The 24,675-nt window shown below is 37.6% G+C and overlaps 2 protein-coding genes across 6 annotated transcripts in view; one reads left to right on the top strand and one right to left on the bottom strand.

The window, feature by feature from the left end:
* unc5cb (unc-5 netrin receptor Cb) overlaps positions 1-2,053 on the top strand; it is a 143,277-nt gene extending 141,224 nt beyond the window's left edge. For all 4 annotated transcript variants that reach the window (XM_028025383.1, XM_028025381.1, XM_028025380.1 and 1 more), the window contains one exon: positions 230-2,053. In XM_028025383.1, the coding sequence (XP_027881184.1) occupies positions 230-389 (160 nt within the window). In that variant the 3' untranslated portion in view covers positions 390-2,053. The remainder of the gene's footprint in view (positions 1-229) is intronic.
* Positions 2,054-4,048: 1,995 nt separating this feature from the next.
* bmpr1bb (bone morphogenetic protein receptor, type IBb) overlaps positions 4,049-24,675 on the bottom strand; it is a 48,101-nt gene continuing 27,474 nt past the window's right edge. For both annotated transcript variants that reach the window (XM_028025384.1, XM_028025385.1), the window contains 11 exons: positions 21,864-22,152; positions 11,119-11,269; positions 10,041-10,143; positions 9,447-9,549; positions 7,965-8,058; positions 7,740-7,884; positions 6,696-6,888; positions 6,322-6,619; positions 6,038-6,213; positions 5,824-5,954; positions 4,049-4,741 (listed from right to left, as the gene is read on the bottom strand). In XM_028025384.1, coding sequence (XP_027881185.1) covers positions 4,616-4,741; positions 5,824-5,954; positions 6,038-6,213; positions 6,322-6,619; positions 6,696-6,888; positions 7,740-7,884; positions 7,965-8,058; positions 9,447-9,549; positions 10,041-10,143; positions 11,119-11,269; positions 21,864-21,954 — 1,611 coding nt within the window. In that variant the 5' untranslated portion in view covers positions 21,955-22,152 and the 3' untranslated portion in view covers positions 4,049-4,615. The remainder of the gene's footprint in view (positions 4,742-5,823; positions 5,955-6,037; positions 6,214-6,321; positions 6,620-6,695; positions 6,889-7,739; positions 7,885-7,964; positions 8,059-9,446; positions 9,550-10,040; positions 10,144-11,118; positions 11,270-21,863; positions 22,153-24,675) is intronic.

The following is a 24,675-nucleotide window of genomic DNA, read 5'->3' as shown; positions in this document are numbered from 1 at the left end:
GTTTTTGCCTTGCCTCATCTATATTTTATTATTTTGAGAGATTTAAAAAGTGTATTTAAAATGTATACAGATCAATAAAAAAGCAGCACATTTGTATATATTAAGTTTCCTGGAAACATTTGAATACCTCACCAACCATTTACTCAACAAAGAAGCAGCTAATATTCATTTACCTCTCAGCATGTTTCCTTACACATTCCTTCTTGTTTCTCTATAATCTTTCATTTAGGTATCTGAACTACTTCGCTACCAAATCTAGTCCTACAGGAGTGATCCTGGACTTGTGGGAGGCGCAGCATTTTCCCGATGGCAACCTCAGCCGCCTGGCCCAGGTACTGGAAGAGATGGGTCGCCACGACAGCCTCGTTCCTGCTGCGACTGAGCACTGACGTCTGCTTATATCCGAAGAGGAAGAAGATAAAAACAGGAGTAAGGAAGAGAGGAGTTAAAGGCAAGACTTTGATTTTGGAATCTCAGTGGAAAATGCTCTTTCGCACTTCTAAAAGCTACCTGAGAGCACGCTGATAGAGGTGGAAGTATCGAAACAGCCAGGTCTGCTCAGGCATGACCCAGTTAAACATTGGCAACAAAAGGGTGTAAAAACCTGGAGAGCAAACATGAACCCTTGCCAGTCACTTTTCTGGCTGATCCTTCCTCTCTCTGGTGCAACAGTTTGATATTTTTGGCTCTAGTTTCCTTGGAAACAGCTGTCCGGTTGTTTGGATGGATTTTGTTGCCGATTCCCTCACAGTATACAAGTAACTATCGACAAGAGGTCAGTGGATCAAAGGAGGACTGGGTTCAGAGAGAGCATCACTCAGCCATCTAAGTCAATATTCTGCAATCCTTGATAACACAGTATTTAACAATATACATATTTGTGCTTGTTTTTTTATTTCATTCTGCCTGTTAGTATGTTGCGGAATCCTTTAGTTTAGTTACATTTTCTTTCTTTGTGTCACAGCACCACCTGGTGGACACTCACGAAAGTAAGCGTCAGAAAAACAAAGGGAAAAAGAACATTTTCACATTTGTTGTAATAATAATTCCTATTATTTAGTGTTATATATTATTGTTGAGTTTTTATTATGTATGCAACCTTTTTTTTACAACATTTTGGTTATTTCTAATCTTATTTTTTTTATTAATTTTCAAAGTTCCTCCCCTTGCTACCCTTTTTTGTAGAAATTAGATTTGGTATGAAAGCCTACATAATATCCCATGCAGAAGAACATAATAAGAATGACACTAATGACTTTTATGATCAGAATTTCCACAACTCGATCCTGTGATCAAACAACTTTATTTTTGTAGGACCAATGTGGCTGGAAATAGCTGCTTTCTACCAAAAAATGGAGACGTAAGATGTGAGGGTCAGTTTAACCTGAAAGTTAATCAGTTAAGTCTTGTGTTACTTTGTGTTTGGAGTCAAATCACATTCTTCAGCACTTTGATACAAAGGCTAAGATTTTAACTGATTTAAAAGTTTGTACATTAAACGACAGAAGCCATCAGTGTCGTGATGACGCTGATTATGTGCATATTAATTATTGATAGCTATAAATGCGACATTCCTTTAATGAAGCGAGAACTTGCGACTTTTCCAGTGTTCTTCATTCTTTTCTCTTTTTTTTTTAATTATATTTGTCCAAGTTTTTGTAAAGCTGTCTATGCAAACTCTGCATCCTTTCGAAACAATCTATTCATTTATCAGTGGGCTAGCCTTTGCATTACCTGATTGTCCTTCAGCTTCATGATTAATGTTGTGCATAGCGAGAATGTAGCCTGTTTGTTTCTGGCACTCATGATGTTCCTCGCTTGCGTTTCATCTGTCGAGTTACTGTAAAAAGTGTAAGAAAGAATTTTTAAGACTGATAATAAATTATATTTATATGCAACAATATAAATGAAGCATTCTTGTTTGAATTTCTGGAACTGCAGAGCAATGTTTCAGAGGAGATTGTTATCCTGTGGGCACAAATTTTGTCCAAACATTTTTGTACTTGTAAACCCAACTTTGTAACATTATGAAATAAAATTCCTGAAAAAGTCAGGTTTGTGTATCTGTAGAAAAGGTTTTTTTATTGTTGTTGTTGATCCAGTTTCGTGTAGCTTACCATATGATTACAGGCAAAGCAGAAATAAAAATGTGTAACTCCACTGCTTGGATCTGCTTCTTGAGATCCAAGTGCAAATTTCCCTCATGATTTTTATGTCTCAAACTGAGTGGACAGTGGCAAACCCAACTGGCCAATCTAGAGTTGAAAAGTGTCAAAATTATTGCTTTTGATTGGCCAGTTTGCTTTGCTAACATAGCGAGCTTGGGGCACAGAAATTAGGCTAACAGAGGGACAACTAGTGGGTAACTGCTATGCAGCAGGTCCATCTATATTAGTATAAATATAGAATATAAATATGGCCAGTTATATTTTTTTGCTTAGTTTCCGTGATGCACAGAGATGTGGCAGAATAATTTATTTTCTGATTTTTTCAGTTTGGGTTTGTACTACAATCAGCTTAAAGTGGAGTGACTGTCTCAAAACCGTGACATCTAGAGTCTGGTTGATATAACAAACCCGGAGTACATCTGGGATGCAAGAAAACAATTTGTCTTCTGATTCGCCAGTTGGATTTTTCATTGAGCAATCAGCTTGTGGTAAAGAAATTGCAATAAGAAAGCAACATCTAGAGGAGAGCTGAGCGGCAACTAATCAGTCTGCCTTATGATAAGCCAGTTTGTTTGGCACTGTCCATTTGAAGTTGAATAATCATCTTGAGGTGCAGAAATTGTGACAAAAAGAGTAAAATTTAGAAAGGATCCTACTTAAACTCTCACCTTACTGGCAAGTTTGATTTTTTTTTTTACATAAACAGCTTTATACCAAAGGAAGCACACCAAGGCATCAGCTAAAAGAAGCAGAGGCGAGGTAAAAAAAAAAAAAAAAACAAATCAGACTCTCTTCTGAGTGGTCAGTTTCACAGCAACCAATCAGGCTGAGGTACAGACATATCCTAAGGGCAGTTGGGAGGCAACAAAACAATGTTCACCATGAGGCAAATTATTAAAAAAAGGGACATTCAGGCATCTGAGATCCAAAAAAACATTCGCTGTCCTCTTTAGACAGTATGATTTTCGAACATAATTAGTTGTGCTAAATGGGAGACAACTAGCGGTAAGCTACATATGTCTAATCTGATTGGTTAATTTCATTTTAGCCAAACCAGAAATTTTAATAAACACGTAAAAGACAACTGATTTTCAAAACCTGCCTTGTCAAGTCTCCAGATGTCCACAAACAGCACAAAACTGAACAAATACAAATTGTATCTATAGGAACATATACTTGAAAAGCAGTTTGCTCATCTAACTTCACAAGCTTCAGTATCTCATAATTTTATTGTACAAGTTTACAAAGCTTGATTTGCTCGTGCATAGTTTTTATTCTAATTTGAGCCCTATTCCACTCCTATATATTTCACATTGTGTGGTGAGCAGTGGGCTTATACGTATATACTAGTATATCTAATAAGCCCACAGCTTATATATTCATTAAAAAAAGATAAAAACCATAGCATTATTCAGTATCACTGCATAACACAGTTCATACTCTGGAACTTTCCTGGAACTAAAAAGATACATGTGTTACCTTTTCTAAACTCAGCAATTACTTTCCATTTGCATACCTGGTATCTTCAGGAAATATCTGGAAAGTCCCATGAAGTATGTGGTAAAGAACTGATGCCAGCTAAACTTCCCACGTACCTTTTCTTACCTTGCAAATTCAAAACATACCCCAGTCAAAGTCACCAAGCAGTTTCTGAAAGTAATTCCAGGAGATGAACCAGCATCTCCTGGAATTAGATGTATTTTCACCTACATTTTAGAAAAGTAGGTGAAAATACCGAAAAATAAATAATGCCTTTGGGGAAAATACCTGAAAGAAATCTTGAAGCTCTGGAAAGAAACCTCTATGTTTTGGTTAGGTTCAGATGAACTTTGTAAAAATTTACTGTAATTTAAAAATGATACAAAGATGACAGACTTGGCTTGGAAGCTCAGAAAATCTTAGTTTAATTTTGAAACAAATAAACTTAAAAAATACATTATGAGGAACAAAATTACACAATAAAAAATATATATATTCAATATTTGTTTGACTATGAGGCCACTTGTCTTAGAATTATATAGGCTGAAGCTACCATCATGTTGAATGTGAACTCTACATGCAACGAGTCTCACAAAACTCATGGAAATAAAAATCACTCAAACACATTAAGAGCAGTTGTGACAGCACAAAAGACTGCTCAGAATACTGCTGTATGGCTTCAGGAAGGAGGTTGCAGCGGCATCCTCACTGGAACCTGCAGGGCCGCTATTTGGCCGGGCAAACACTCCGCTTTCACAGAAAGCACAATCTGAGGACAGACGTCTGCTAAATCTTTTTCTTGACATTCTTCTTGGCTCCATTATCGCCTATCCTGCATGCCAGTGTCTTTTGTCCGATCATTCACAGTCTCTTTATTTTCCCTTTCTTCGATTGGTCATTTTAAGAGGTCTGTGCCAGTGGCAGTGACAAGTCTGTAGGTGAGAAGAAAGCATCTCTCTGATTCTCCGTCACAGTTTGATGTCTTGGGACTCTAACATCTTCGCAAGGGTCTTCTTCACCCGGAGGGCTGTGAGGCGACAAGCCGGGTTGTGAGCCCAGCACTCTGACATCAGTTTCCCCATCTGCCGTAGACACTGAAGACACACATCAATTTAACATTAGAAATACCAGAACAGAAAAACAAATAAATGTAATTCTCATCAGGCTACAAATGAATCCAGCACCATTTTTAGTCATGTCTAAACAGCCTTAAAAGAAACATTTCTTTTATGACAGTACCTACAGTACATCTCAGTAATAAAATTTTGAGAAAATGGCAACAGGAAAATATCTACTCGTCTAATTACTAAAATTAGAACAATATAGCTTTACAGCTTAAGACAATTAGCAGTATGGCAACATAAGGCTGGAAGAAGTCCCAGGGTTGTCTGGCAACCATGCAAGGACAGAAGGATGATAAAAGCAGCAAAAAAAAAAATCTCAGAAGCTCACTCTATACACTGCAGCAATAAAATATGCTAGAGAACAGCAGTATTCTTTAAAGTGAGAGATTATGCTAGAGCACTAAAAGATAAATTTATAGCCTTTGTTAACATCTTCATAAGGGGTGACAATGGCGGGAGGTGATAGGTGTATATCACCTTCCAACGACAAATATTTAATGTTTACATAAATTGAAAGAACAAAAAAAAAAAACTCCCTCTGAAAGAAAATGTGGTGATTTTGTTCTCCAGTTAAAAATAAACATACTAACACTTAATAAATATGCTTTATATCAAAGTGAAATCATTAATCTTAAAAAATATATACTTGTTAAGAGGATAACACATAAATCCTTATGAAGATTATAAACACATTAAACCGAAAACAAAGCGAAATTCTAAATATTTTCTTGGAATGTAATCAGCATCTTAAAACTGAGGTACTAACAGTTTGCAGTTTGTTTGACAGACCTTTGTAGGAGTAGGAAGAATAAAGAGTATAGAAACACAGATGGCAGAATAAAAGTTTTACATGTTGCTATTGCTGTAAAAAGTTTTATTTGAGGAAAAAACCATCTGGTGCCTTAATAAAATTAGAGGTTAGGTAAAGCTATTTTAATGAAGCAATTTCTTTCTCTTAACTTCCAACATAAAATCTACCCAAAGCAGAATGTACATTTGCATTACTAAATTGGCAGCTGGCAGCTGATAGTAATCAAAAACATAAATAGTACCTCATTGCTGCTCCAGTGATTTGCAATCGAAGGTCTTTGCTTCTTAATGCAGACCACCTCCCTCATGTCTTCATACGAAGGGTCAGTGGGCACGAGGTCATGATAGGGCAGCTGATGTTCTTCAACAACACCTTTAAGAAAGTCAATGTCCTCTGTCATCATTAGCAATAAAACATCGGAATGAGTTCTGGTGACTAAAGTAGGTTTTTCTGACCTCCAGAGGTGCATCGCCGCACCACTTCCCAAAGAATGAGACCAAAACTGTACATGTCTGCCATGATGAAGGACTGGAAGGTGGTCATGTTCAGGGTCTCGTCCAGCACTTCAGGTGGCATGTAGCGCTTGGTCCCAACTCGTAGGTTAGGAGGGATGTCTACCTCATTGGTGTCACTGAAAGGCACAATGAGAACACAATTATGCTTCAGGACACACTTATTCTGCCTTCTATTAATCTGCATCAAAACAACTGTTCTATGACCCCAGGAAGGCCTCCCATACCTGTTAAACTTGACAGCAAGCCCAAGGTCGGCAATACAGCAGAAGCCGTTCTTTTTCACCAGGACGTTTTTGCTCTTTAGGTCTCGGTGTGCAATAGCAGGTTTGCCCTGTGTGCCGTAGATCTCTGTGTGCAGGTGGCAAAGGCCTGAGATGGAGGAATAAGCCAGTTTCAGCAGAGCACTGACATCTAAGGTGTTGGAGTTGAGGTAGTCGTACAGGGATCCGTTCTCATGGTAGTCTGTAATCAGGTACAGCTGAGTCCACGAGCCGGTTCCTTTAATGTCAGCTGCGATGAATCCTGCAGACGAGACAGGTTGGATGAGGGGAGGAGGAACCAACACCAGCAGAAAAACCATTGGGTTCTGTCGACCTACCCAGTATGTTGTCATGCCTCATCAGGAAGGTCTGATAAATTTCTGTTTCTCTGAACCAGCTCTCCTCCTCAGTTGTGAAGAAGACTTTGACAGCCACTCTCTCCCCTCTCCATTTGCCCATCCACACTTCTCCATATCGGCCTTTTCCGATCTGTTTAACCATCTGAATCTGCTTGGCGATGGTCCGCTGAACCTTTCAACGTAACACAAGCAGTTTCGTTTTCTTCAGCTTCTTCCAAATGGTTTTCATATTTTGTTGAGTTATAACTACAAACTTCTATGTATGTTGTAGGTATTTTAAACTAATACAAAGTAGAACATATTTAAATCTAAAGCTCCCTCGAGTCAATGCTTTCTTGAATAACACAAAACCTTCTTCAATTACAGCTGCAAGTTGTTTAGAGTTTTTCTCTAGAAGATTTTCACATCTAGAAACTCCTGGGGAGAATCTGTGAACATGGGTTTTTATGTCTGCCTTTGGATTCTCACTTGCCTTTAGGTCTGGGCTTTGACTAGACCATTCTACATGTGGATCTGGTTGTAGGTATACCAATGGCAGTTTCTGACATGAGTTATATGGGCAGTTTCACATTGTGGAATTAGACAAGGGAAGGCAAGAGCACAATTTAAAAAAATAAAACTTATCTTTCACTTGTGCCCAAAACAAGTTTTCAACTGCTTTTAAGCATATGCTGTCGAACACATTTACACAGAGTAAATCCGGCTAAACCTAAATGTGTGGGATACTTTTCAGACTTTTCTTTGTAAAAGATTTTGAAGATGTGAAGCATGTTTTTGGTGATTCCTATTAGTTGTGTTACAGTTGGAGGCTCTTAAAATTAATATTTTATGAACATTTTATGATGAAATGGTTTGCAAATCATGCAAAACTTCTTTACAACTGGGTTGTATCACCTCTTCTTACAACAGCACTTGGGATTTCAATAGACCATTCATTGAAAATTTCCCTTGTCTTTCTAGAGAAGCAAATTTAACCTATCTAAACATGCCAAGACATTTTAAGATGCTGTTTTTATTTCATACCAGCAGAGGGAGTCCTGATCCAGATCCAGAACCGGCACTGCGGGAGTGCTCTATCAGATCCTTCAGAGTCTCCCCGGGAGGAATGTATGTCTCATCCTGCTCCAGGTCGATATTGTAGTGCGGCCGCGATGTCTGTCGCTTATATCTGCCATGGAGAGGGAAAGAAGGATTGGTTTAGCAAGTATAAATGTATTGGCTTATAATGTTCATAAAGGCATTTTGTACCTGAAATAGCAGAGGACGAGAACGACACAAAAGATGCTGCAAACTGCCACTGAAATGAACAGGGCTATGTACTGGATGCTGCTGTCTACGTATTCTGAAAGAAAAAAGTGGAACAAGAGTAAAAAAAAAGAAGTTATTTCTGTCCTTGATTTAAAGGAGCACAGAGGAGGGTTGGTAAAATGTTACTGATTAATAGAGGATGACACTCTCTCTTATCAACTTAGGAATCGTTCTAATTGTGAGTGGCAGGGTCGAGCTACTCCTCTTCTATCCCCTTCGGTTTTACTCATGAGCACCGCCCACCCCACCACCACCACCCTTCCACCTCCCGCACCGTGCTTTCACAGCCCGTTATCGATCACATCCCGTTCCTGAATCCCACGGATTGCGTGTCACAGTGACATACATCGCTGCAGAAACCCCAGGGGCCCAAAACGGCTCCAGAGCTCTGGCCTTTCTGTCTCGGTGCTGTCAATCACAGACACACACACTGAAGAGGCTGCAGATGCTTCATGGAAAACAAAAGCTAAAGGACTATAAACAAGATGTACTTAATTTGACTTGCGTTAATTATTTCATTGAAAAAAGATTGGCAAATACTCACCTTGTGCAGCACAAAAAGTGCAAATTTAACACTTTTTTATAACACCAATGTTAAAAAATGTCACACAATGTGATTTTTAACATCTTCTTCCATTAGAAATGATGCTGGTTTGCTTCTTGTCTTTCCAAATTTACTAAAAAAAAATCTAACTACATCAAAATAAAACCATAAGTATTTAAATTTGCAGAAGTATTCCTATCTCTTGGACATTTTTTAGCAATTATGCAAAGAAATACAGTATATTTCTTAATTATGTATGTTTAACTTCCAACTTCATGATTATGGGATACGCTTACTGTTCTGATTTATCACATAAAGTCTCACCAAAGTAATTTGTTGTTTTAAAGGAATAAAATGTAAAGAGTTTGCAGGTTATGAACACTTTTGCAGAACAGTGCATGATCGGCCCTGCCAGCATCCCAAAAAAGCATAACACTCTATTTGTCTACAGCTGAGGTGAGAAATCAGATGGCCAATAGAGTCTTGAATGTACTTGCAAAAGCAAAATGTTGAGTGTTTTTGAAAAAGGCAGAAAGAGAACGAATGCGTGTGTTTGTGCGTGTGTGTTGGCTCGCCATGGAGTGACAGATGGACATATACCTCACATCCGTCCTGAGGCAAGAAACTCAAGCAGGCCCTGGGGAGAGCCTGTCCTTTTCATTACAGAGTGAGAAAACAAGCCAAGTCTGCACTCTGCTCCACCTGCCACTCTCTCCTCTGCTTCTCCAGAGCAGCAGGAGTCATGTCCCCTCCAGCAACACACTGTGGTTAGTAACAGTTTAAAATGGCAGTGTCCATCACCGACCCAGCGTTGGCCCGATTGAAGCCACTTTAAAAACCTTAGAGTGCGGCAAGTTTCACTGTGTGACTTAAACTACCTGATGTGATTAGTGGAGGAAGCGTTGGACGTAGTTTTCTGTTGCAGTAGTCATGATCGCCGCAACACTGGAGAGCTCTCTGGGAGCGTGCACTCAAAGTATCCTTTAAAAACACAAAAAATACATATCTTAACAATTAGATGAATATTAGAAATGTTTGTGAAAAAAATAAAAAACTCAGAGCCAAAAGATACAATGCCTTGCAAAAGTTTTACTTTGTCACATTTGGATATTAATTTATAACTTACACAAGATTTTTTACAAAATATGTGACATACATTGCATTTCAGTCAATATTTGGTCACAATTCCAGCTGTAAGTTCTTTAAAGTATGTCTCTACCAGCTGAAGACACATTTTTGACCACCATTACACTCATTTCTGCCAAGTGGTTCATGCTGAGTCAAATTGCATGAAGAGTTTTTGTTAACAAATATTTGTAATTCCTGCCACTTTTTCAATTGGATGTAGATCAGTGGTGGTGGATAACATAGGTCACATGGGCAGTTGCCCAGGTCAGCATTAGTAAATTGCCTGACAGTGTCTGACGATGAAGGAAGCATGATAAATATTGTGAACGTGCATAAAAACTTACTTTGCACTGAAATTCAGAGCCAGCCAGCGCCAAACAACCTGTGCTGAACACAGCATGACCCCCCTCCTCTCTTGTAACCATGGCGAAGCAGAAACCATTGGTCCTGAAATCAATGCACACAAGCCATTACCTGAACAATCAACAATTACAGGTGTATCATACATTAAATATATAAAAGTTTGAAAGATGCATATTATAATTTAATAAAGTGAACTTTTAATTGTTGTAAAACTTTATAAATAACATACAAAGGAAAAAGGTAATTTTACATTTACTATGACTGTAAAGTTTTCTTAAAAATTATTCTAGTAATATTAACTTCAATTTGATTTTTTTGGTAACACTTTATTTGAAGGGGTGTGCATAAGACTGACACGAGACTGTCAGAAGTATGACATAACACCTGTTATGAACAAAAAATAGTTCTCACGAATGCTTATGACTGTTATCATGAAGTGTCATTTGGTAAATAATGACACTTTTAATTCAAAGTTGGCAATTTTAATGGACTTTTTATGCAAACTTTAAGGAAACTTTCCATTAAAAGTGTTATTACTTCCTAAATAATTCAAAGTTGGCACTTTCAATAAACCTTTAATGCAACTTTTAGTGCACTTTTCCATTAAAAATGTAATTTACCAAACGACACTTCATGACAACACTCGTAAACGTTTATGAAGAGTCATTCATGTTCATGACATGTGTTATGTCATGTTTATGACAGACTCATGTCAGAAATCACGCCCACCCCCTTAAAATAAGGTGTTACCAAAAAATCTAATTGAAGTTAATAGTATTAGAACAATTTTTATGGAAATGTTACAGTCTAGTGTTTTTTTTTTTTCTAATTTCTTTAATGCAAGACAAGATTTCCAAGATTGAATCAAACATTCTGCGCAAGTCAACTAAATGGTTAGTTCATCTCTCTATTTATTGCACACAAAGATTTAACATCGATTTTCATCTGTCTAATAATGGTCGACAGCTAATTTTGTACATTATACATGTAATTAGGCTCATTATAGAGTAATTTCATTTTTCTGTGTGTAAGCATGTAGGGGTGTGTACTCCAGCATACATGCAGGTGTTGTTGAAGGATCCATCGGGGCACTGAGGGTAGCAGTGGCACCGCTTAGCTGAAAGTGTGGCAGTGCTGCTGCTCTCCTCCAATGGCCCGTCCGATTCATCCCTCCGTCCACTCCTCAGTAGCATGGTGTCCAAAAGGTTGGCTGTTTAGGTGAAAAAATGTTACTTTAAAAATACTAAAAGCTATAACAGAGAGAGACAGAAGAAGGCAGATCAACAGAGGTATGCTTTACCTTTTAATATATAGGGTTTTGAAGTGTCGTCAGTATTTTATAAACTAATAATAGCATGGTCTAATCTCTGTTGCGTACACTTCAGAGATTTTATTTTATCTTAGAATCTGATAAAGACCAGATTATTTAGGCAGTAAAGCCCTTGAAGCCTCATTTCCATACCAAAGTTAATTTACTGAAATAATTCTCTTTAAAAAAAAGTAAAATTTATATGTACATTTATGACAGAGTGGGATATATTTCAAGAGTCTATGTACATTAATATTGATAATTGTTTCAGTTAATAAAACTTAAAAATGTGAAAAAAGGATTTAACATCAGATCAATAATATCAGAATTTTTATTGTCCCTCTGCTTTACACATTATATTTGTTTACTACATCTTAATGTAAGAGTTTTCCTTTTAAATCTGATTTATTGGAGTAGGTTAGTTTTACCTTGTAATTTATTGTAATGCATCTGTATGTAAGTTTCCTCTTAATCTAAGTGATGTTTCATTGTTACTTCTATGTAACGGTAAAAAATGGCTTTTAAGCAAAACAGCCACCCCAAACATTTGCTATTTCATTATGATACCAATCATTTAAATAAAACAAAAGGCGATGGCTTACTTTAAATAAAACAAGTATTTTTCTGACATCAGTAGACTTATGCAACTTATCTGTATTTTGTCCACACTCAGCATCAATTAAATCTTAAATGACAATCCTATTACAGTCACTTATGAGATTCTCCCCAGAGTTTTTTTTTTAATCCAAATTATTTATTTACAGCATGTCACAAATAGACACGACATTAAAAACAAAATCTTTGATACCGTCAAGTTGTAAGCCAAAAGCTGAAACATTGGAAAAAATGACTCAAAGAGCAGATTAAGTGTTTAACATGTTCTAAATGATTTAAATTAATGTATCTAAAAGCCAAGGATAGTCGTGGAAATTTCACGGCTGTCCAGCATCACACAGAATGACACAGGAAAGTTGGTCTCCAAGTTAATTTACAAATGTACAGTTCTGAGCATTAACAAGTTCACGGAGAAGATATGAATACTTTAAATATCATGAAAGTTGATTCTCTGGATTAAATCTAACTCATGTTTTACTCATATCTGGTTCAACACCTGCCAAACTAATAATAGCAGCATATAACGTAAATTAAATGCTTATGTAAATTAAAACTAAGAAAATTATCAGAAATTGGTTATCTTGCAAGAAATAAACAGTTAAATTATTATTTAAAAATCACAATTAAGGAGGAATGCTTCTTTTTTAACAACAGAAGGTGCATGTAGTTCCTCTATGCAGAGTAAAACGAGTTCTGACAGCAGCTCATCCCTAAGGACGATTGTGGTCAGGAAGCTGAACAGTTCTGTGCCACACTAGATGGATGCCTTCATCGCACTGAAAGTCTAACTTTCACTCCCTCACTCTCTTTAGTCTGCCAGGGTTTTTTTATACGGAGCCAGAAAGCAAGACAGAAGCACTCAGTTATAAATATAAGTTCAAAAACTTGGAGTTTTGTTTAGAAAAGACCTGCACAATCAAGGATGTTCACTTTGATTCTGTCAGTCATTTGTAAGAAAAGCTTCCCTTGATAGGTTTCATTATGCCGGGTGTAAGCAGATCTAAGCAGCCTGACAGCAGAGCAGCTACTGATAACGAGCGGTAAGTAAATCTCCAGAGAACTACGTAATCAAAGAGTGGTATAAACAGACTGACGTTCTTTAACTGCAACTCTGTGTCCATTCAGTGTAATCTGTGTTGCTGTTTCAGTCAGAGGGGAAGTTTTTGGAGCAGCTCAGATCCTCCCTAACAGCAACCGTTGTTTCGCTATCTCTCCCTAGTCAGATTTTATGAAAAAAAAAATACTGTTTTCACTTTTTATTTTTCCTTTTATGTCAGAGGCAAGCATTCAAAGACAACAGGAGCAGGTTATGGACACTTCTGACTTGTAGTAAGCAGGTCATTCACTGAAAAATTTGATTCTTTCGCTGTTAAATGTTTAAAGCTGAAAATTCCCACTTTAATACAGATGCATGTTTCATGAATGTTGTCTTGAGGTTAATAAAAGGAAGAAATGAATTTTGCATTTAGCAATGGACTTAAAAGTAGATAAATTATGTTATTTGATTTTGTAGCTTGTATGAAATAAAAAACGGACAAACTTTTGAAATTGACAGGTCAAAACTCAAAGACACAGTCTGATTAGAACTGTCTGTACCTTAATCTTACATTCAGGTAAAGTAGAAGTGATATAAAAAAACCCCTTGAATTTCAAATTTTTTTTTAATTATACATTATGGTTTTACAGTAAAAAATGTATTAATTTTAAGGAAATGTGCAAATTTTACCTGAGGTGCCAGTGAATGTATCTATGCAGCCTCAGGGCAACAGCAGACTGCATAGATACAACATGTGCACAACATGTGTTTCCTTTATTACACTGAAGAACTTAATTTTAATACCAGACTAGGAAAAATATTGAAATGAAATGATAAATACAGTCTTAGTGCACCTGAAAAAGTGCACACCATTTGCTTTTTTCCTTCCTTCACTCCTGTTCTAAACATTCACACAGCTTTAAATTTGCTATGTCTGCGGCGTGGCACACTCAAGGTCATCCTGAAACCAGATCTGTGTCCCCCACGCATTCCACAGGCAGCTCCTCAACGCTGACGTGATATAGCACACAAACATGGTCAAACTCTGGGAAATTTGGAGCGTGGAAGATGGGTGAATCATTCCAACTGCAGGAACTGGAACTGTAGCTCAGTGTCATTGTCAGAGGGTCTGTAAACCTTCACAGTTTATGTGCTGCTGTTACCTTGGCTCTTGTCTCTTTATCTCCAAATACAGTTTGGTTAATAATCTTGTCTGTCCTTCTCTCTATGGAAAAGAGCTTTCAATATGAACTGAGATAATGCACATAATCAATAATGCAACCAACAGTTCCTGAGTGTAGATAATTTGATAATCAGTAAATTGATCAATGCGTGACAAAGAGTTTCTTGTGTGAGTCCAGTGAGCGTGTCTCAGATTTCAAAGACAAGGGGTTCTGAAGGATTGCTCTGTGGTGTAACATTTAGACATGTGGGTCGAAACCGTGTACACAGGTTGACAAATTGATTGGCCTAAATTAGGATGAACACAATATTACACCATTTTAAAAAAAAAAAGACATTGAATCCCTTTCTTGAAGTTCAGTATTTGTGGATTCACCTATTTGCAGATTTTTCTGGAGAATGTGACTCCAAATTATTTGTGGAAAATTCACAGATTTATTCAATAGAGCATGTCAAAATCAAAAGAAACTATGGCTTGGGAAACTAAAATACCTACGTGCAATGCTACTTGACACGCTACTGGCTGCAATTTGGAGAGAAGCCAATCCAGTAGTGGCATTTATTTTTCTTGGTATTAATTGGCTGTAGCCTCAAGAGCAGAGATAAAGAAGACTGAAGATGTGAGTTTCTGTGGTAGTGCAAAAGCAATTACCAATGTTTGTATTACTGCATATTAAGATATATTTTGTGTTCAAACTACAATATAGAGGGCATCTCAAGTATTTCTGGATTTGAGATGCTCTCTCAAGTCTAGGGCTTCATGGATGGTGGCTGTGGTCCCCAACGCCTGTGAATACCGTAGGATCTATTTTACTCAGTTTATTTAGTGGAAAGGTCAAAAAAAATTTATTTTACATTTCAGAGAATGTAAAAGAATATGTTATTGGAACACATAACATGCTAATTTTGGAAAGGAAATACTTACAAATAAACTGTGGCAGCATTCGCAGAGGCATCAGCTGCAAAGATGAACTGCTCCACTACTAACAACAATGATATTACTGCTCCCAAATTAGACTATCATGTGTAAGTATAGTAAGCAAAAAACAGCTCTGTTTCATAAACAAGCCCATTGATTTTTCAAAGATCAGTTCAGGTGGTTCAGGCATATGATGAACATTTCTTTTTGTTTGGTGGTTGTTTTTTGTACAGAAAGAAAAATAGTTTAACTCAGCTATATTGAGTTAAAAAGGAGTTTGACAAGAAATCCAATCTGACATGGCACTGCATCGTTGGCAGGAACTTTGGCAGCTATGTGACACACGAAACTAATTACACAAAAGGTTATTTTACCTTTAATGACATAATTATCAGGATTTGTTGGTATGTTACAGAGAGCTTCGGTTCAGACACAGACAATAGTGTCAATAATAGTCAATAAAATTAACAATTAGAGATCAATGCCATGATTAATGCTTCCAGAGATTAGAACAAAATGTCGACAGGAGGATTTTAGGTCAATAAAAAAGCTTTATAAAGTGCTCCCATAAACAGAACTGTTCACTTGAGCAGCAGCTGCTTAATCTGTGAACTTTAAGACTGATCGCTCATCATCGAAGGTACCGAGGCAAACATGAGAGGGAAGGAGAGATAAGTTGCTCCAGGTGGCCATAATAAATAACTTCCTCAAAGAAGGCATCTTCCCTGGAGCCTCCAGAGTTCAGCCTGACTCTACTGGGGTCACACCCAGCCTGCAGGAGGGCCATGCATCCTCTTCCACCCTAACATCACACTACCATTCCTCCTAATCACCCCCCTGCAGGCTTCAAAGAACCTCTGCCACATAAGACACCTACACATGTGCAAACATCATACAAGAAAGCGCATTCCACGCCGTCTCGCTGCCTCTGCCGCTACACCCATTCTGGGTCATCTGTTTCCATCATGCCGTTTCCTTCAACCTGTTCCCTGTCTACCTGGTGAGACCAGCCTGCCTCGCCAGAAGGCTACAACCACCCACAAAGGGATCTTTGTGTCGCTGACCCTGCACCACATTACATTCTTGTGCCAAAGTCAGAGTCTAACTTTCAGGAATTCACACAGTTTGCATGGAGAAAATGTGGCGCATAGATGTGAATACTGCATAGAGCTGCTAAATCAACAAATGTTTAAACACAGACGGCATATTCAAAGCAAAATGAGGCCTGCAAACTAATAAGTAATGAGTAAAAATGGATTACACTGTGCACAGTTGCATCTCAATTTGGAATATCATGGAAAAGGTAATTTACTCTAAACAGTTTCTTTCTGGTAATTTTAATAATTATGACTTACAGCCACTTGCATCCCAATATTTAGATCCTCAGACAACTGAAATGTTACATAGGACCAGTAGAAACAGATATATTTGTGTATTATTATGAGCCAGACAATTATAATAAAGACTGCTGACTAAGTTGTCTAACAGACAGTAAGCTGAGATGCATCTGGAGAGTACATGGACATACTGGCCTTCTGTAATTTATATCGTAAGAATTAACAATCTTAATTAATGGCAATAAATGCAAAAACGATAACACAAATATATAATCTTGTACGCAAATTAAATCTAATGACACTTGAATTTCAGTTTTTAGATTGAATTATTGAAAGAAAAAGTTTTCAATTGTATCATTATTTGACAAAATGCCCTTATTCTTAGGCTTCTGTCTTTCACACACAATTATGAACACAAAAAGCAAAGATGCTGTGTTTTTCTGTACTTTGTTGTGTGAGATTCAACACGCAACCTTGATCCCATCTTCTCTGATCATTTTTTTTAAACATTGTTTCCCCACAATTCCCAGCAATGCACCTCCCTGCTCCTCTATCTGTCTGAGTGGTCTGGACTTACTGGAAAAAAGCCACAATATGCTGGGGTTCATTACAGATGTACTGAAAGACTGCAACCATAGTCTCACCACAGTATGTTACTTTAGCCAACAACAATGTCTCTGATAAAAAAAAAGAAAAGGGGTATATGCTTCTATCTTTATGTACAAAAATTTCCATAAGATGAACTTAGTTTATTGGGAAGACTGAAAATAAGAGCTGAGTGTTTGAAAGTGTGCTCCACTTAAATTTTGAACATGTTGGAAACTATGAAACCCCACCTCCAAGAAAATCATTCTTACTGCTCATAACTAAGCCAAAATTATTGATACTTTCAGATTGAGTTTTAAAATGATTTTCAGTTTACCAACAAGTGTGTTTCTGGCAGGAGAGACGACCACCTCTCAAAAGACAGTAGAGCAATGTAAAAGGAGGATCAGTTTTGAAATGAATATTTATATTTGAATGAAAAATAGTATGTAAAAAACATTATTCCCAATCAAGTCTGGGATTACAACATCAATCGAGTCTCTCTTATAAATCCTGACCATCATTTTACATGTTTCCACTGTTATTTCGAAGATTTATGTGGTCCATGGGTGCCCCCTAGTTGTCCGCAAGATACTGCATGTAAACAACTGTTTATTTACCGTGATGTGAGCTCAAAGTGCTACTCATACAGCTAGTTTACCAAAGAATTGTCTTTAAAATTAATTATGGATAAGTGGCTTAAAACCAGGTCACGCTAAAGAAAAGTTTTTTTTAAGGCTCTATGCCAGGAACAAGTCTCAGTTGGTGAGAACGTTTCTTTGTTTTTTACGGCTTTGCTTGCTGGTCACACGTCAACAGCTATTGTTATTTTTACTTAATTAAAAATGACTAATCAAGTTAACTGAAAATGTAATTAAATTAATTTAATTAGTTAAATACAATAGATAAATACAAATGACAGAAATTGGTTTATAATTTTATGTTTAATGGCGCAGAAGAAGATTTTTGTTTCCGGCAAACCAACTCTATTTTTCTTTTGTTGTGCTAACAGATTACAAATAGCCCTAAATGTTATTAATACACACAACATTTGGTAGTAAAGAACAACTTCTTTTTTGATTTCCATGTGTTTGACATCCACACTTTCAGTCCACTCAAAATGCCCTGAGTGGATTCATGGCTTTGGTGGCCATTCACATTTACCAAACAGCATGGATGAACAAATAAAACAACAATAAGTACATTAAGAAACTAATATTTTCATTTCAAATTGTATAGTATATTAAGATGTTATGTTATTGTGGGGCAATTTCAAGTTAGGTGGTCTGAGTGTTTGTTAAATTGGTTAAGTGGTCCCCAGCTGGAAAACGTTTGAGAAAAACTTTAGGGGTATGAATAATTAGGCCTGGTTGATTTGGAATGCTTTCCCACCACCCAATACATTAAATAATTACTTGAAAGACTGCTTGTCCTATTTAATCTGGTTATTTGTATCTGCTTAAAATATAGTTACACATTTATGTCTGACACAAAAACAAAAAACTAAATGGGGCACAAGAATTAAACCAATCTGGAGATTCACAATGCAGATTTAGGAATGTTACAAACATGAGCTAGTACAGAACAACCATGCAAAGTTTTTCCTTCAAGACTAGACTGACTGCTAGAAAAGCACATCTGCACTAGGATCAAATTCTGTGTGAGGGGAACCATATTCACGTCCTGACAGGAAGCAGCTCACAGAAGGCTGAAGGAGCCCAGTGCTGCTGAAGACCAACTGCTGCCGTGTTGCAATGCTGGACCTCTATGGCACGCTGCACTCTGACCTTGCTGCATAACACCAACTTCCACACGCATCTTCAAAAGGAAGTGTCAAAGTCACATAGTAATTTAAGAGAATCCCAACAACTGGTATGGAAAAGTTTGAATATTTGCTTTGGATTCCAGGGATTCTGATGGTAGTGATCAACAACCATATAAATCTGAGCTCACCTGCATTTGAATTCAAGATATATACAGAACTAGAGATGTTTCTTCCTCATACTGCAGTCTTTAATGTGAAAAAAATCAAGACTGCTGTTTTATTTTCTAATAACACACTGATCACAGTTATCCCTTTCTCTTCCCTCATGTATTTCCAGCCATTGCACACACACAAATATGCAAAAAACACTCCTGCAGATAAAGATATATTCAATGTGCCTCAATATATCAAAAGACATTTTAAGATTGTGTGGAGAAAAAACACTTCGCTTTTGTAAACAGGAGATCTGTGAGTTTTGCTCATGCATGTGATGTCAATGATCAATGCAGGACAGTGGAGGAGATAAAGAAACCTGATTGTTTTGACATTTCCAGCTGTTAGATTTAGTCAAGTAGCTACTAAGAAATCACCTGGAGACTGGAACAATTATATTTTCAGCTTGATTGGACCTGACCAGTAACTGGACGGCCCCAAACTTAAAAATTTGAAAACAAAACAGCGTGTGAAGCTGCTTGCAAGTGTAGAATAATAAAAATTGCAATAAATAGGGGCATGTCAGTTGATTCAGACTGAGGACAAGCGGGTAAGAATTGCAAAGTTTCTCTCTTTTATCCTCATAAGCCTTTACAATCTCCATCTGTTATAAACATGCTGGATTTGGAAGGCATGCAGCCTTTTGGGAATACCAGAGTAAAGTATCTACATTCGCTAGGAAAACTAAACAAAACGGTTGTTTTAGTGATTTTTAGCTAACCATGCTAATTGCTAATATAAACTCAGAGTTTATATTATTTTAAAAAATATAAACTAGAGAGTTTAAAATGTCAATTCCATTGATTTTGGCTAAGTTTTAAAACAGTGACATCCTGTTAAATAACAACTACTTTCACACACATGCAGTATGATATGCAGTCTTCTCCTGACAGAGGTTTTAAAAACCACTCACAGGGGGAAGGCTTTCAAAATGCAATTTTATGTTTTTCTTTTATTGGAGTGCTTAAAAAGAAATCACAATCAGATAAAATTGTCAGGTCAAAGCATTAACATTTGTAAGGTGTTATTACCAGCTGGTTTCTCCTTTACAAAACCCACACACATGATCTCAAAGCCTGACATTTTGAATAAGAGAAATGGATTTGAATAACATAATTTAAAAAACTAAAGATAATACCAGCTTCGGTAGCAAATGTTTTAGTTTTGTGCTGCACCACCTCTGAATGACTGGGCTAGCATTCATCTATTTTCAGTGAACCTCACCAGGTTACAGAAACAGGTGGCAAACTGACCTTGCTGCCCAGATTTATGGCAACCTCCCACATGTTTAGCTCATTAGGGTGACCTGTTGAAGATCGAATCACAAAGAAACATGGTGGAACCCAACTTTGCAAAGAAATCTAAGATCCTTAGTCCATGTATTATTTGTTAGCCAGCAAAGGCAAAAATATAAGCCTCATCCTCTGCTGGTTCCCATAGCTGTTGCTGGGAAAGTGGAAATCAATGTTTCTTTTGAGCTACTTTTTCCACTCCATCTTTCCACATTCTTTATATATTTGGGTGACTGTTGGGTTTCAGACCTAACTGAGTGTTTCAGCTCTTACTTCGGTCCATCCAGAAAGATTGGGAGATTCTGTGAAGAAGCATTCATCAGCAGCTGAGGTATTTCTTGACCAACTGTGAAAGTTACATTTAGCTCAGAGCCACACTGTCAGTCTGGGATTTTACAGCTGGTCTTCAGTTTTGACACAATTTCAGCACAGAGAGCCTTTGTGCAAGCTGTGAATTTATGCTTATCGTAACATGTAGGTAGATATCAATATTTCCAATATTTTCACCAACTTTATCTGAACCCTGCTGAGTTTTTATATCTTGAAGAGTCAACAGAAAGAAGCTAATTAACAAGTGAATAAAACGTTGGAACTTGGATCATTAAGGAATATCAGAAGAATAAAATAAGATACAGCTCAGTTAAGTACACATTAAGTATGAAACATAATAGAAATTAAATTAAGTAAAACAAAAGAGAAATTAAATTGAGATAAAAAGCATAAAAACAATTGATTTTTAAAGCTTAGACCAAGAACAGAACAAGAAAGTAAAGAGTCATTGGCCCAAATGTCCTAGATCATCTTTTTATGTGAAAGTCTATAAACATTTTGTGTTTGTTGGAACATGTGGGGCCCAAATGATAATTTTACGACTTGGCGTGGAACTGTGTGAGCATCGCTGCAAGCAATAATCTTCTTCACTCGGGGGATTCACTCTTTTTTTGTTGCTAATTAATGAATCTACGAAATGTCTGTACTTTGAAGTTCAAAACAAAGTTTCTCTACTGAAAAATAAAAAAGATTATACATTTCTATGAAGGAGAAATAAATTCTATTGAAGATTGGAGTTTTATTGAATGTCACGTACACATGATTTATGTTAAGATGCATATGTGGCTATAAAATACAAAATTCCAGAGCCTATTTTAGTCATTTTGAAAACATGATCTTTTTTTCAAGGGCAAAGAGTCATTCTTAAGATGGGAACCTACCAAACCCCTGACATTGTCAAAAGCCTGTAGAGCGCAGTGACATATTGGCATTCAAAGTGTCCATCCTTAAATAATTAGAGGGGTTTGGATCATCTCTCAATAGAGCTTATCCCTCATTAATACCAAAAGGGGGAAATTGATAGATAACCTCCCAGAAGTAACAATCAACCTGTCAGCTCAATGTGATCTCAAGCAAAACAAGAGAAAACATGATCAGCATGATGGGTCTCACAAAAGAATGAATATCAAAACTCAAAAAGAGAGGTACCTCATTTATAACAGTAATAGTGCAAGCATAAATATAGAGGAATTACAAGATGTTTTTCTGTGTGGCACTTACCGTCAGAACCACAGCTCAAAGATGCAAGTCCAGCCACCAGAACAACAGCTTGCCAGCCCCACTCTGCAGACAGCCACGCCACCACAACCATCCTGCCAGCTCCGGCTTCCTTCCAATCCCAGAGGTGCTGCCTCCTGCTCAAGAAGGTCTGCTTTTTTTATCCTTTATGTGAAAAGGTTGGAGTCCTCTCCTTCTCCTTCTCGCAAGTGACTCCCACTCTACTTCTCAGCACTCCCAGGAACTTCTCACAGTTGCCTTGCAGCCTGCAGCAATCCTCCACACTGACAGCCTGGGAGAGACAGACATGGAGAAAGAAGATTGGGACAAAAGGAAAGGAGGGGGAAGAGGAGGGTGTTACTTCACTGCTCCCTCACTGTGTTATTTGTCCAGCTCTGTGGCAGCTTCACAGCAGAGGCAACAGCTGAGTATATCCACACATGTTCTGTCTGTTATTTCAAACACACACAAATGCATCACAAACTGAAAATTGAATGCACACAAATGCATTGCAAACTGAAAAGGCAGATGAAATGAAACAAAGCAGATGTAGCAAAAGGAAGTGAGGCATGGTCGTGAAGTTGCCTACAAAATGAATGAAGCATGAAACTCAGTAACAAAGGTAAAAACTTCCTGAAAGAACATGAAAACTTTATGTGGAACTAAGAACTTCAAAGAAAATGTGCAGAGAATCTGGTTAAATCCACTGGTATTAGTCCTGTGAGGCACAGAGTGTCTGACTGATGCCAAGAACAAAGAGGCAGTTAAGACAAAATCCAGTTTAGAGCAGATTCTCCAAAACTCTTCTGCTTCCACGCCGTAATATAACAGTGGAAGAGAGAGGGGGCCCAAATGGTCACTTGGTTAAACAAGAATTACCAATAAGTTTATTAAACAGGGGTACAACATCATTATGAAAATGATAATTTTTATTTGTATGAACATAAAATAAAAGTCATCAAATTATAACTTTTGTCTGAAATTCCAATCATATGCAATGAATGAAACAGAAAGGAGTTTCAAGCTCTCCATGACCCTCACTCTTCTTAGTGTGACAATTGAACTAAAGCTGCCCACAGATGTCTTTTGAACTCCATATGCCATGTATTAATCTGCACCCAAGTGTGCGATTTTATAGTTCATATGTGGGCTAAATCGTGTTAAGTTCTTCATACAGGCCAGTGAGGGGTGAAAATGCAACAAGGATCAGGCCATCACACGTCAGGTGATTAGAGGCGATTAGAGCCAACACCTCCAGGCACCGCCTCGGCTTTGGAAAATTCACACTAATCCAGCACCAGTAAGTAAACTTCAACCAAACCATGGTAGAAACAGAGGAACCGCAGGCACAAATTCCAGTGGAGAACGATTTATGCATGTTACAAATTACAATAATTAGCAAGTTGACAGATTGGATCAAGCTCCCAACAACAACCACACAAACCATAAACATGTTTTTTTGGAAACAAGATCCCTTGCAGCCTTCTGAATCAAACATTAAGAGGAAAACAAAACTGTAAAAAGGGCTGATATGAGACTAAACCAACAACCACCATATGGGTGTCTCCACCCACCACCTGTTCCCTCTTACACACTGACTGGGTGGGAACTGCAGGCCCCAGAAGTCACCTCTCCCTTCTGGAGCTCCACCAGTCCTGTAACTGTCACGTCTGATTTGTGCAGAGCTGTGTGCTACATATGATAAGTCAGCCTATTCTGGGGTCTCAGTGCATGGGGAGCGATCTGAATGGGTCAGTGCACTTCACACACTCTTCTGCGCTCCATCAAATGCCCAGCGTGGAGCTTCTTCGGAGTGACAGCCCACTTGGCCCAGAGGCCGGGGCCGGGAAAGTTCAGTGGAGTGGCCGGCTCTGCAGGTGGGGGTCACGCCACCACACAGAGGGGGTTGCAAGTGGGACACGCTGATTGTGAGGCCTATTTTCAGGCAAATTACTGCTCCCCTTCCTATTTTCTTTGCCTCTAGTTAATGGTTAGAATTTAAACAGCAAAGCACATCTATTATCCCAAGATTAGTTAAAAAGTCTTCAAACTGGTTAATTTATGAAGGTGCCTTTCAAGATGATTAGTTGCACTTTAATTTCTTCTTAGTGAAATAAAACACAACCTTTCCATCATTTTGTAAAAATCCCTAGAGAATATTTAGATTGCAGATCAGGCGCAACAAAGAGCACATTTAGCACCTGCAATTTGGTGTTTTACAAAACAATAAAGGAACACAAGAAAAAAAACACATTGAAACAAGTAAAACATCAAACAACAAAAAACTTCTTTCAGCATCAAATAAAAATATAAAAATTCAAATAAACAGGAAAGACATGGGAGGTTTTCCACTTCAACCCACCTCAATACACCTTCTCTTATCTGTGAGGGCTTAGAAAATGTATAATTAATATTCTAAAGCTGATTCATTAATAAAGAGTTAACAAAAAAACTGAAGTAGGGATACTCAATTTGTAACTCTTTTCTTGCCCCTGAGATAAATTTGAGGCCAATTTAGTATTGCAAAAGCAGTATAGAAATACTGCGCTGCAGCTGCGACGCACATTGAGGTGAACTATGTCTGCTGTACACAAGAAAAATGTGTAAAATGCATTTTCATGGCCCTCAGTGCCTGGCTTTGAGCTATCAGAGCAGTTGTTGATGTATTACTTTGGCTCATTCACTTTCAGAGAAACGGGGAGGGATCTGTGGGGAGGTCATTTTCAGTTTGTTCTGTAGATTATGTACACTACAAACTCTAGCCTGTCACAGTAAAAGTTCAAAAAATACCACTTAACTGTTTAAAGCAATCTAT

Source organism: Xiphophorus couchianus, chromosome 8, assembly GCF_001444195.1.
Source record: "Xiphophorus couchianus chromosome 8, X_couchianus-1.0, whole genome shotgun sequence".
Classification (NCBI taxonomy): Eukaryota; Metazoa; Chordata; class Actinopteri; order Cyprinodontiformes; family Poeciliidae; genus Xiphophorus; species Xiphophorus couchianus.
This window is presented reverse-complemented; position numbering and strand designations above follow the sequence as displayed.